The sequence below is a fragment of the Poecilia reticulata genome, linkage group LG21, assembly GCF_000633615.1.
Source record: "Poecilia reticulata strain Guanapo linkage group LG21, Guppy_female_1.0+MT, whole genome shotgun sequence".
In the NCBI taxonomy this organism is placed as follows: Eukaryota; Metazoa; Chordata; class Actinopteri; order Cyprinodontiformes; family Poeciliidae; genus Poecilia; species Poecilia reticulata.
In genome coordinates this window covers 5,317,499-5,331,149 of record NC_024351.1, presented here as the reverse complement: position 1 = coordinate 5,331,149, position 13,651 = coordinate 5,317,499, and the positions used below count along the sequence as shown (strand labels likewise).

Sequence of the window (13,651 nt, the reverse complement as noted above, 5' to 3'; positions counted from 1 at the left end):
AGAAAACAGACAGGAATTTTGTTTTCCAAGAGGACAAATTGAACCAAATTATTCTTTTATTTTTTCAGAAAATAAAACAAAAAAGGAAGAAGAAAGAAAAGTAAGTAAATCATTGAATCTTTGCATTATTTCAACAAAAAAGAGTCATTTTAGTTATTTATTAACTCTAAACTATTTTTGAAAAAATCATCCTGTTTGTATTGGTCAGAATTGTGTATTTGAAGAAATGCATTTTTAAAATATGAACTAACAGAATTCCAGATTCCTCCACACATACTGGTTTTCCTTATAGTAAATAATATAAAAGCCTTAAAAAATGACAACACTTTTTCAGTAGCAAAATCTATTTTTTTTTAATCCAACCTTAATTATGAATACATTAATTAGTAAATTAATTTACTGTCATGATTTAACTGCACAACAAACTTAAAAGTACTCTTAAATATATTTATTATGTGAGTAAAGATCTACAAACATAACATCTATGAACATATCTCATTGTGTGAGGCAACATAAATCTACAGGTTTACATTTTTCCTTATGGATTTTAAATCCAGAAGAAATTCACTCTGAATGTCCTGTATAAAGCTAAATGTTGGTGATTTGGAGGAAATTATTTAGTTAAACCAAAATAAATGAATGTAATGTCTTGCTAGTTTAAATAAGGTACAATGTTTTATTTATTCTGTTGCATTCTGTGTGCAGACTGATCCTGAGGACGGCGTCCACTACGCCTCCATCACTCAGACCAAAAAGACCAAAAAGACTAAAGAGACCAAGGAAAAGTCCAGAGTAAGTTGTTCTACTAAAAACAACCTTTTAGACTCAAGATGTGTTACAGAGTAATGTGAAATAGTTTAGCAGGAACCTATGGTACTGATAATTAATTACAAAAATATGTAGCATGTTGGTTTGTGAAATAGTAAATGTACAAAGGATTATTAACTTGTGATAATAGGGATTTTTTTCTGAACATGTATCTGCATTTCTTCTTCTCAGATCCCCGACTCTGTGACATACAGCACTCTGAATACTTCTTCTTCTTCTTCTGCTGCTGCTGCTGCTCAGGCTACCATCGATCTCGACTGTCTCTACTCTACACTCAGTAAAGAAGTGAGATTAGATCATGTTTAATAAACCAGGTGGATTATTTGCAACAACTTTAATCTAAATAAAATTGAAAGTGAGTGAATGTTTTCGAGAACATCAGTGAGCGCTGAGGCCCTCTAGTGGAGAGAAGCAGGAAATGTAAACTCTGTTAAATTATTTGTTTGTTAAATACCAGTAATACTGAAAGCTTGTCCACAATGACTGCTAGAGGTTGTTTTTTTAATATATCTCCATCGTCCATGTTCCTCTGTGCTTATAGTACAAAGTGTTTGACCGTTATGGTATAAATATCTTTGAACTTTTGTGGTTTCACACTTTGAGTGGAAAACAATTGCTGAATTTTTCCATAACGTCAGACATGTTGAAGTTTAAACAAAAAAAAAAAATCCACCAGAATAAAACCTGCTGCTGCTAATAGACAGGAACTAACACCTAACCACCAGCAGATACATCCTGTAAGTCATCGCCTGTCGTATCAAATCTATTCTTATGCACATGAGAAAAACAAAACTTTCCACTTGTGAATCGTCACACAGGAAGATCTTTCTGCCACAAAAGCCCACCACCACTTATTTTTCTCCTTCTACATTTTTGAATGTTTTGTTCCAGATTTTGTGTCCTATATTTTGATATTAATATAGCCAAGACAGATGGTATATTGCTGTTTGTACAGCAAAAAGTTAAAAGGAGAAAGAAAAGTTTATGGTGAGATAATTTGAAAAATGCTCTTAAACCCAGAATCACAGTAAAGAACCAGTAACTCTGATCCTGGTTCTGCTGGAGATTCCTTCCTGTTAACATGGAGTCATTCCTTCCCTCTGTCGCCTCATCATTGATCAGGAGCAAATTAATGCTGGACTGCCGTATATTATTCAACCAATCAGCTTTATTGAGTGTGTGCTACTGCTTTGTGTTACAACCAGGACTGAACTGGAGCGTATGTAAATGAATCTGTCTTTAATAACACGTTTATTTGATCATTTATGTCTGGAAATAAATTGGGGATTTCTTTGTCTTGTAAAATGCCTTGAAATTATTTTTGCTGGAAATGATCACTGTGTAAAAAGTTAATAGATGATATTTTTAACGCTTCTCATTAAATAATCGTAATAATTAAATGCGACAGATATTTGTGAATATTTTTTTAAATTTTTCATTAATCTACCTTTTTTTGTCTTCATCATAACTTTGTGCTTAACAGTTAATTAACAACTGGACGAATGTTTGTGTTCAGATTGAACTGATATGAATATTATTTCTGCACAGAAAACATCTGAGTGAGAAAAAAATGGTGAAAAATGTTCATTTAGTTACAAATCTGTTCTGAAATTTAAAATATTGTTTTCATACTGTCTAGGGGAAAAAAATCATTTTTGATTCAGTTGAATATTTGTCTTTAAATTAAAAAGCTGCAGATTAAGTTTGTCGAATCCTATTCAGTGTATGACCATAGGGGGGCGCTAGAGATCCTTCATCATGTTTCTGTCACACTTCTACATTTATCTGTATTTAGCGAACAAAATACAGTTTTACCCCTGAAAATATGCGATAGTGAATCACATCCCTGCAAATAGTATATTTAGAAATAATTAAAGCACTTTATTAATTCATACTTTTAAAATTCCTATCCTTAGAAAAATCAGAGTGACGGATACTTTAGCAACTTGAAGAAAAACATTAAAAAGAGAAAACACTAGATGAGTTATTTAAAACTAAATATGAAGAGTAAATTGAAGGGAGATGTTAAAAAATTAAGATTGGAGGAAAAATAAGTTAAAGCAGTTTTGTGTGCATTAAAGCTGAAAAACGTTTTAAAATCAAAACAAATAAAGCAATAAACCTTCCTTTAAAGCTGCAGTTACACATATAAACAAGAATTTAAAAAGTTTTCTGAAATATGGTCAGAAAGGAACCAACAGTTTTGTTCCTTTGGGATTCCAGATAGGCAGCAGCTATTTTCATATATTTTAGAAGCAAATGTTTACGTTAAAGTTATATTATTGTTATTGTCATGAGGTTCTAGCTTTAAGAAAGAAAAGGTGAAATTCAGGCTTGAAAAACAAAACGCACCAGAAAATGTTTTTCTCTTTAATCCTAAATGGGAAACTTTTTTTCTCTGGTTCTTTGGAAAGCCAGCCGTTTGTTCGGCCTCCAACATGAACGTATGCAGACGTTTAACCACATTAATTAGTGTGTGTGTGTGTGTGTGTGTGTGTGTGTGTGTGTGTGTGTGTGTGTGTGTGTGTGTGTGTGTGTGTGTGTGAATAGATTGTGTCTGGTTCTGTGCAGGGTAGCGTTCAAGCAGCTCAGGACAATAGGCTGTCAAACAAAGTGATTCTGCCTGAGCGCCGACCCCCTGCAGGAAGCATTCCTCACACAACCGACGGTCCGACTCCTAAAGGCCGAACGGATGAAAATGTCCAAATTCTTTAAAACAAACATGAAGCAGAAGATTTACATTCAGTTACCCTCAAAATACTGATCTGAGCTCAAAGCTAACTGTAGTGTTAAGTAGATTTATTTTCTCACATCCATCACAGCAGAATTTCATATAAAGATAAATCTGCTCCTCTTAGATGTAAATCTGTTTTGTGTTTATAGAGTATACACACCCACGTGACTAACAAAAAGAGTAATTGCATCGTTAAACACACAAATGGGCTAATTCAGTTTGTATTTTCTGTTAAAAGAACTTGACCCAATTTAACAGCCAATCACAGCTCAGTTAAAATCTCCTGAGCCAATGCGATGCTGGGCACCGCCCACATGTGTGCATAATAATAAGAGGCAGGATGATAAGTGTGTGGAGTAAACGTGGAAGAGCTGCAGCTTGCTCAGTGTGCTTTGGAGATAACTGTGTTCCCTGCAAACCTTCACCATGGCCGACGCCTTCTGTGCCACCTGGAAACTGGTCGAGAGCGAGAACTTCGATGAGTACATGAAAGCACTTGGTGAGTCTTTTTTGATGCTTATTATGAGCAAATACAAAATAAATCTATGTTTTCAGGTCATTTTTGAATCCAAACTGCACATTTATACTGAAGAGGTTCAACAGACTCTCACACCTGTGTCTCTTGCTCAGGTGTGGGCTTTGCCACCAGGCAGGTCGGCAACGTGACCAAGCCGACCGTCATCATCAGCCAGGAGGGAGACAAGGTGGTGATCCGCACCCAGAGCACCTTCAAAAACACAGAGATCAGCTTCACGCTGGGGGAGGAGTTCGACGAAACCACCGCCGACGACAGAAACTGCAAAGTAAGATCCCAGAAAACAAAACACACACAATGCTGTAGTTCATTCTATTCAGCAAGTCACAGTAAAAGATTAAAATATTCACTGTCTAAATATGAGCAACTGAAGCAAACAAAATGTGTTTTAAGATCAAAAAACTATCTATGATTCATTTCAAGACACTAAGGATTTGAAAACAAGCATAAAACTTTTCTGCAAGCTAAAAACAATTATTTTCTTTCCATGTCTGAAAATTGTGTGATTTTTATAACTGTGCAATTACTTAATATCTTAAACTATCAGGAGAAAAAAACAGCTTTATTCTGGTTTATTTGAGGCTTTTTCACACTGAAACTCTTATTTTGTTCCTTTTAGTCCACAGTGACTCTGGATGGGGACAAACTGGTCCACGTCCAGAAGTGGGACGGCAAAGAGACCAAGTTCGTCAGAGAGATCAAAGACGGCAAAATGATCATGGTAAAAACACAACATGCACATTTTTCTCTTCATTAACGACTTTTATTTGTGGCTCAATCAATAAAATTGACCAAAAAAGTCTTAAAGTAAAATATTGAACAAATGTTCATCTTCTTCTACACACTGTGAATTGTTTTTCCATATAGAAACAACAGTTTCTTAAATGTTGGAAATATAAATTAGGTTATGTGCACAAATTAATGACATTTAAGCACAAGTAGAGCAAATCAAAGAATTCCACTAAGTATGATCTTATCTGCATCTATAATTCATTTTTAAGTCTAATCCAGACCAAAGTTCTTACACATTTTTGTCTGTTTTGTGCAGAATTTGACCTTTGAAGACATCCATGCGGTGCGCACCTATGAGAAGGCATGAGAGCTCCACCTGACAGCACCACGAACCGGCCAGCCCGCCTCCATTTTATAATTATTGTGGACTGTTTGCTCTTTGCACTTCATTCTCCTCCACATGTAAAAGATCTGCAAGCTGCACATGTTTTGTAAAATGTTTTTTTTATATGAATAAATTTCTGTCATGACAAATGGAACGACTTTGCAACACTGTGTAAGACATGAAATAAAGAAATGAAATGTCCTGTGTTTTCATGTGTATTTTGCTTAAAATTAATGATTCAACACAAATAGTTTACTTGCACATCGTGTTTTCTCCATAAAGTTAATCCAACGACAAAAACACAGTTTTTTTTTCACTGCAAAACAATATTAAGCTGTTTTTGTAGCACATTTGCTGTGTGAGTTGTCCTGAAATGTGAAGCAGGACGTTTAGAAAATGTTATTGGCCACACCTTTTGAAAAATGGAGGGGTGGGGGTGAGGCTATTTCCTGGGATAATTAAACTTCATGCATTACATTTTAACTACTTCAGCCATTTTGAATGAGTTTTGGCAGAAATGTTCCTCTGACTGTATTTATTGATGACTAAATGCTCTCCTTTTTTATTTCATTTAAATTTTACTCTAAATCTAATTAATAATTTTAGAAGAATACATTGTAATCCAAAGCATAATCAGTGTTTGTATAAATTAGGTGACAAGGAGTTTTATTAGGATAAACAAGAAAACTGAAAACTTATGTAATATTTTTAACATAAGATCATGATTGCAGATAAATAATCTTTGATTATCTAAATTAGATTAGTGTGACTTTAAAAAGCAAAAATAGAAAAACTGGTTGCTGTACAAACTTTTTTTAGTTATTATCCTTAAAGGTCTCTAATATCTGAAGCTAACATATGTTTATATATTCACGCATAGGATAAATTATTATATTTATTGAACTCCCCGCCAAAAAATAACAAAAGGTACTTTGGTCATTGCAATCATAAACATAGATGGTATAAAAGACAAATTACTATCTGGTTTGTTGTACCGCTTGAGTAATCCGCCATGACGTAAACACAGTACGTGCTCCGAGTTAACTCCTCCCCCTTCTGCTCCAAAACGGTCAGCTGATCAGCTGATCAAACTACTTCCTGTTTACTTCCTAGAAGTGATCGGCTACTTTAGTTCAGCTACTGTACTTCATATAAAACCCATGTAAAGTACTTTTTTTTTTTATTACTTTCCTCTCATCATGTCTCAGGTTGTTTGTTTCTTTCTGCTGCTCTGCGCAGCGGCTCCGGGCTCTGCTGCTCCGACCGGAAGCAGCTACCTGTCAGGAACAGGTGAGTGGAAAACTCCTGTTTTTAATGACAACTGGAGTCTTTTATCAATATGCAGAGAAGCACGCAGATTTAAGTGTGCAGGAGGGGTTAGCCTGTGGATATTAAAGTTTCTCTTTACGGTTTTAAACGGCATAAAACGCAGAGTTGCTATTATAGTGGATATATAAATATGGCGATACTTTACTCACTTGCCGAATTGTTAGAAAGGCTCTACTAATGTGTACCAAAAGCTACAATCTGCTGTTGAAGGTGAATATTTTATTCCAAAAGCAAATATGTAAGAATTGGAAGAGTTTTAAACGAAGTTCTGCCTCAGACGTCAGACTTTCACTTTTGCTGCCCTAGAAAACACAGAAAGAAAATTAAAGGAGAAAAGACTGCTGACTCTTGGATAGAGTCTGACAAAACATGAAGAAATTCAATTCAATAAAAAAATTTAAAATAGAGTATATATTGCCAGTTGATGTGTTTATAGACAAAACAATGAGTCAGTAGGAGGACAAAGAAGTCATGTTTCAGGATTTGATCATGGTAAAACTGTCTCATTGTGATATTTCATTATTTCTATTAATGTGATCCAATGTCCTGTTTTTCCAGGAAGGTTCTGGCACATCACTGACCTCCACCTGGACCCCAGCTACCACCTGGCCCAGGACCCCACCAAGGTTTGCTTCTCCTCCAAAGGAGCCCCCGCCACGCACGCCGGTCTGTACGGAGACTTCCTGTGCGACTCCCCCTACAGCCTGATCCAGTCGGCCTTCGCCAACATGGCACCTCTCACACATCAGGAGGACTTCATCATCTGGACTGGGTCAGTACAGATAGAAAGTGTCTCTCAATGATGGAGGAAATATTGGTTTTGTGATTTCTTTTTTTTTAAGTTCTGGCCATTAGTGAGTTTACCTTGAGGTAAAATTGTGCTGATGTTTGTCAGCGATAGTAGTAACCAGTTTACTAAAAGTATCAGCAGTTTTACATTCTGTTTCTATTTTTCTGTTGTTGTGGATCTCAGATAAACTTCTTTAAAACAGAAAAAAAATGGTTCTGGGAATAAATGTGGTTTATTCTGAGTGATTTAATTGCTTTAACATTTTCATGTCCATTACTGTGAATGAAGACGTTACAGGCTCAGTATTCAAGTTGTTTATTAGCCCATCAGTCATTGTCATAGTCATCAGTTTTCAGTCAAATAAAACTGCAATGTCACATTTTTGCAATTGATATATATACCTGGGAACTTTAACATCTGTAAAAGTAGCAATTCACTCTCTGACATTGGGAAAGTAATTAAACTTGATCACTTCAGGTCAGTTTCTCAGTTTATCTAGTTGATCAGGAATGCTGCATGGTTAAATAGTTAAAGATTTGCTTTATCTTAGTTTATTTCTGTAAAGCCGTCTTTAATTTTATGCTGAAAAGAAACACCAGAGAACATAAACATTTAAAAAAATCTACTTAACTCTGTTTTCACTAGGGAACTCTACTGATATAAGAAACAGAGAAAACTTTGATATGTGACTAAGCATTAGTATCACTTCCCTCTTTATTATCTGGACTGAGACAATAAAACCTGAAAATGCCATAATTTTTATTTTATGAATGAGTTAATCTGTAACAAAACATTTAGTATTTAGAAATAAACATTTATTATTCTGTTTATATGATAAAGAAAGATTAATTCATAATTTTTCCTTTCTCTACCAATGTTCTCGTGTTGCTTAGAAAGTTTAGCTCAGCATTTGTTTTTTGTTTTTTTGTGTGTTCCTGTAACAAAACCGAATGTGCTGTGAAGAGGAAATATCACTTCCTCTTTTGCTGAAGATACAATCACCTTTGATGTACTCTTCTGTGTTTTTTTATAAGGTTAATGATTTGAGCTATAAATCAGTTTAGGTAAATTTCACATGCTTTTTGACCCAAACGGTTAATGACTTAAGCAGATCTACCAGCTCAGGTTTTCTTTGTCTCACAGCGACAGTCCGCCTCACGTCCCTCCAGATGAGCTGTCTACTGACCTGGTGATCCAGGTGATCAGTAACATGACGCAGACCATCACTCAGCACTTCCCCAACCTGACCGTCTTCCCCGCACTGGGAAACCACGACTACTGGCCACAGGTAACCATGACTACTGGCCACAGGTAACCATGACTACTGGCCACAGGTAACCATGGCGCCTGACAGAGAGGAAGGATGAAGGATGAAGGTGTAGCCCAGTCATCACCAGGCTGTGGACTCAAATAGCCCTGAAGAAGGGGAAGTTTTTTTTTCTAGTTCGGAAAACTTAGCTAAGGTCCAGTTAAGGTCCCAAGGTCCAGTTTTCAATCCAGGCAGACAAATAAAATCATAAAATGTTATTTGTATAGCACATTTCAGCAGCAAGGCATTTCAAAGTGCTTTACATAATTAAAATAAAAACAGCAGGTGACATTGAATAAACAGTGAGAAAGAGAAAGAGATTTTGAAAAAAAAGATAAAAACATTCAAATCCGCGCCACTTTAAGGACTTCAGTTAAACGTCGTTTAACTGGGACTCAAACCCTCTGGGACTTTAGTCAAAAACACCGTATGACAAGGACTCCAACCTCTAGGTTTTTAGTTGAAACGCCGTCAACTGGGACTCTAAACCCTGTAGGACTTTAGTTAAACGTTGTTTAACTGGGACGTTTTCCAGGGGGGCTTTACATCATTAGACAGTGTGAAAGAGAAATAAAAAAGTTAATAGATGAAAAGTAAAGATAAAAACATCAAAGACATCAAAACCTGCACTCTAACCCTAATTTTGGGCCCAGCTTTGTTTACACTGCTGTCTTTGGGGTCACAACCTTTCATTTAACAGCTTTGCTTAAAGATATTTACAGATAAAACATATTACCCATAAAACCTGGAAAAGACTAATTTGAGCTTTTACTGCAATGTCTCATAGACGTCAAACAGTGGCTGTCCCTAAACCTTTTAAAACCGAATGACAATAAAATAGGCAACTCTGTTATAGTTAATTAAATCTGCAACAGAGGTTGTATTAACATTATTATTAACATAACCAACTTCGAGTTTGGTTATGTTTTTTATTATTTTGTTTTAGAGCCAAATCAGATCAGATTAGGGTGTACTTTATTCTCACCGTGGCTGTATGTACTCATTATTTTAGGACCAGATGCCAGACTCGACTAACGACATCTACAAAGCAGCTGCTGTTCTGTGGAAACGCTGGCTGGAGCCTGAAGCTCTCACCACTCTCTCACAAGGTGCGTTAAAACCTCCCACACCAACCAGGATGTTTGAAACGCTGGGAAAGTGGAACTGAGCTGTGGTTCTGATTCATGTTTTTATTAGATCCAGTTCAGTTTCATTTTGGAGCCTGAAACCAAAACAGATTTAATCTCAGAGTAAAGTTGTCTAGGAAAGGTAATATGACTAAAAATTAGTACATACAATGTTTTTATCTGCTATCCAATGGTCTTTTTGTGTTTTAATCCAAATGCACAATTTTATTATGACTTGAAATACCAATTAATCATATTCAGATTTTTGTATATCTTGATGTTTTGCAAAAATCAGTGAAATTTTAGGACATAAAATGAGCAAATCTTCAGTTTTGAGAAGCAGCATTAAACCTGGTATTAGCAGGTTTCATGAAATCACATGAACATTTTGCAGTTTATACTTCTTGCCATTTGAATTTATTGTTTATCACTAATAGATTCATTTTAAAGGTTTGTTTTCTGTTGGTTGTTTTGTGATCTGGCTTGTTCCTGCAGGTGGTTTCTACTCCCAGCTGGTAAAACCAGGCCTCCGCCTGCTGAGCCTCAACACCATCCTGTACTACGGACCTGACGAAGTCACCATCAACATGACCGACCCAGCCGGGCAGTTTGAGTGGCTGGAGAAAACTCTGGAGAAATCTGCTCAGAACAAAGAGAAGGTTTGACCTCTGACCTTAAAGCCGGTGTGCTCGGTCAGTTTAATCCCTGCAGTTTAACGTTTTTGTCCGTTAGGTGTACGTCATCGCCCACGTCCCGGTGGGATACCTGCCCTATGCCGGGAACACCACCGCCATCAGAAAGAGCCACAATGAGAGGCTGGTGGCCATCTTCAGGAAGTACAGCCATGTTGTTGCAGGGCAGTTTTATGGCCACACCCACAGAGACAGCATCATGGTGCTGCTGGATGAGCAAGGCAAGAAAAACAAGCAGAGTGGACCTAAACACGCTGACTGTTACTTTAACTGACCCTCGTGGTATTACTGCAGCCTGTAAGCTGTCTGTTGCCCAAACCTGCCGTCTAATTTTAATGGTTTACTTTAATATCCGTCTCATTAGGAAGTGCAACACATTGCATTAAGATAACTGATGGTTAGTTGAGTTAAAGCAACTCAGTTATTCCCTGAAGCTAATCTGTTTACTGTGATGCAGTTTTACAGCCATTATAGATCAAATTAAACAATTATGTAGCCACGGAAGAGTAAATCGATGACATTTGAAATAAAATTGTGAATAACATATCTTTAAATGGATATTCATGGTGTAGTGACAGTACATCTGGTTGTGTTTCTGCAGGATCTCCAGTGAATTCTCTGTTTGTGTCGCCGGCTGTTACACCCATCAAAAGTTTTTGGGAGCAATATTCCAACAACCCAGGTTTCCGCATGTATCTGTACAGCAACAAGGATTACAGTGTCATGGTAAGAAGGTTTGAACGAACTAGAAGCTTTATTTTGTTGTTTGCTTTTATCTCAAAAAAATTGCACAGGTTTGATAAGCATATAATATTATTCACAGCACTGTTTTAGAAAATGATATATCTCTCATATTGGGGTTAAAAAGGATCTTTGATATCAAGATGAAGGTTTCTGTATCAGGCAGCAAAATGACTTGACTTTATTAAACCAAATGAATTTGGCAAAGAGTGGAGAGGACAAAAAATAGTTTATTGTAACATACAACAGTTATAAGTGACTTATTTTCTTTTGAGCAGGTATTCAAACCGATTTAAGTAAAACCTCTAATGTCCCTCCCTCTCTCTGTCTAAAGAGCGAAGCTAAACGTGATTTTATGATTAATCACGGTGCCAATCAGAACACAAAACCTGGTTCTGGCTTTCACACTGGCTTTGCTTTCTTTCTTTGTCTCATTCTATGCGGCTCTTTTCTGTCCCTTTGAAGGATATCTGGCAGTACTATCTGAATCTGACGGAAGCCAACGAGAAACAAAGGTCCGACTGGAGGCTGGAATACATCATGACCGAGGCGTTTGGACTGAGCGACCTGCAGCCGAAAAGTCTGCTTGAGCTGGGCCTGAGCTTCATGCTGCCGCAGAGCAAAGCCTTCGATAAGTACTTCAGCCACTTCATGGTCAACTACAACAGCAGCATTGTCTGTGATGGAAGCTGCAAGGTCCGCCAGGTGTGTGCCGTTCTCTACCTGGACCAGCAGTCCTACTCCAAATGTGCTTCCAGTGCAGACTGGTAGCAAGTTTATCCTCAGGAAAATTTAAACTCTTTAGTGTTTTTGTATCTGCTGGAATCAAATGACAGGGAAATGTTAGACTCTGCCTTCACTGAAACATCAACTGGTGTTTCAGTTTTATGTCACTTTATGCTTTTACTTGATGCATGTGGAGAATCAGATTTGTTATGTTGAGCAACACAACAGCCGAACTACCTGATATAATTATTGTTGCGAAATTTGATGATGAATGTTTAAGTTTCATGACCAAAAACTGTTGTTGCATGTTCTACAAAACCAGAGGAGATCATGATGTATATTTTAGTCTACATTCCTCTGTGCTTTTTCAAAAGATGTATTTTGTTTTATTGATTTAAAATGTGTCAAAGTGCAATTATAATCCCAGAAATATGTTGCTACTTTCTGCTGGATTCCCACAGTTTCTGTTTCCATGGAAACTAAAACTAATATTTAGACGTACTTTGGGTTAATAGGGGAAATAAAGTATACAAAAATTGTTTGCGAATTTAGAATATTTTTCTGATTATAAAAATATCAGAAACCTAAACTCTCGATGCCGAGTATCTAAAATAAACATTTAAATTGAAATTTTAATTAAAACTATTCAGCAGGCAATAAACTTAGTTTAAAAAATGTTATGATTCTACTTGTTACTGGAAATATTGGTAAACAAAAAAAAAACCTTGCTCAATTAATTATTTTTTTCGATATGTGATTGTACGTGCTGCCTAAAGTTAAATGGAACTATTTATCACCACATTTACAGATTTTTATACATAATTTTCTGTCTCTGTGTGTTTTTGATGTACCTTTTCTTGCACATCATCATTACCAAAAGAAATGCACAATTTGTGCGTCATCAGGAATGTGTTTGTGGAGAATTGAGCCTGAATCTACATGCAGACAGGATGATGAACATCCAGGATGGGAACTCAGTCGATTCAAGATCATTTAATGAGAACAAATTGTGTTGTTTTTTGACTAAATGTTTGTTTTACAGATTCCATGTTACAGTGAGATTTTTATCTATAACTGATTAAAATGTGAATCAGATCACATCTGTGTTTTAATAGACAATAATGTTTATGAATTTCATTTTCTGCTTCATCAAAACTAAACAGAAAATGTGTTAGATGTCGCACAATAATGGATTTATTTTGTTTTCTGCATATTCTTTCTCTGAATAATGAGAAACATTTTGTCTGAGCAAAGTTGGTTTATTGATAGATTAATTATCCTTGAAGAATTCTAAATAAAATGAAGAAAAATAAGTTTCCTATAATTAACCGTGATCAAGTGACCAGGCACAGACAGAGATTTGTGATTTTCACTCACAGAACTTTTTTCTTGCAAGAGAACAGAAAGTAGACATGTTCAGTGTCTGATCTGTGGTGACTGGACAGAGTTGTTACCTTCTTATACGAAACTTATCACGTTTTTCACAGACAGTCTGGGAACCAACGTTTCTGGCTCAGAAACGAATGAGACCTTGGAAATCCTGAAAATGGAGGAAATCCTCCCTGAGTTCCAGTAGGATGAAAATATGATATGCCTCACACGAATATAACCGTTACTGCATTGTTCCTCCGGTTATACGTTGTGTCCAAATGAGTTATTTTCCAAAATTCCACTAAAAGACTCAGGAAATAACGATTAAAAGTTATAAACTGAAGCAGCATGA

General features: G+C 36.2%; 2 protein-coding genes across 2 annotated transcripts; both read left to right on the top strand.

Annotated features, from left to right (window-relative positions):
- The first annotated feature begins 3,911 nt into the window (after window positions 1–3,911).
- LOC103457217 (fatty acid-binding protein, brain) lies at window positions 3,912–5,415 on the top strand. The gene is made up of 4 exons (XM_008397183.2): window positions 3,912–4,061; window positions 4,193–4,365; window positions 4,717–4,818; window positions 5,146–5,415. The coding sequence occupies exons 1-4, from the start codon at window positions 3,989–3,991 to the stop codon at window positions 5,194–5,196; spliced, it is 399 nt and encodes a 132-aa protein (XP_008395405.1). The 5' UTR covers window positions 3,912–3,988; the 3' UTR covers window positions 5,197–5,415.
- An 866-nt stretch (window positions 5,416–6,281) lies between these two features.
- On the top strand, window positions 6,282–13,241 carry smpdl3a (sphingomyelin phosphodiesterase acid like 3A). The gene is made up of 8 exons (XM_008397184.2): window positions 6,282–6,504; window positions 7,102–7,315; window positions 8,477–8,621; window positions 9,655–9,751; window positions 10,265–10,428; window positions 10,502–10,682; window positions 11,063–11,187; window positions 11,668–13,241. The coding sequence occupies exons 1-8, from the start codon at window positions 6,414–6,416 to the stop codon at window positions 11,971–11,973; spliced, it is 1,323 nt and encodes a 440-aa protein (XP_008395406.1). The 5' UTR covers window positions 6,282–6,413; the 3' UTR covers window positions 11,974–13,241.
- The last annotated feature ends 410 nt before the right edge of the window (window positions 13,242–13,651 follow it).

What these genes read in the sequence shown, in the direction of transcription:
- smpdl3a (XM_008397184.2), top strand. Translation starts at nt 6,414, where the DNA reads ATGTCTCAGGTTGTTTGTTTCTTTCTGCTGCTCTGCGCAGCGGCTCCG. An exon ending in CTGCTCAGAACAAAGAGAAG is followed by an intron (nt 10,429 to 10,501) that starts GTTTGACCTCTG and finishes TTTGTCCGTTAG; the next exon opens with GTGTACGTCATCGCCCACGT. An exon ending in ACAAGGATTACAGTGTCATG is followed by an intron (nt 11,188 to 11,667) that starts GTAAGAAGGTTT and finishes GTCCCTTTGAAG; the next exon opens with GATATCTGGCAGTACTATCT.
- LOC103457217 (XM_008397183.2), top strand. Translation starts at nt 3,989, where the DNA reads ATGGCCGACGCCTTCTGTGCCACCTGGAAACTGGTCGAGAGCGAGAAC. An exon ending in TGAGTACATGAAAGCACTTG is followed by an intron (nt 4,062 to 4,192) that starts GTGAGTCTTTTT and finishes TCTCTTGCTCAG; the next exon opens with GTGTGGGCTTTGCCACCAGG. An exon ending in AAGACGGCAAAATGATCATG is followed by an intron (nt 4,819 to 5,145) that starts GTAAAAACACAA and finishes TGTTTTGTGCAG; the next exon opens with AATTTGACCTTTGAAGACAT.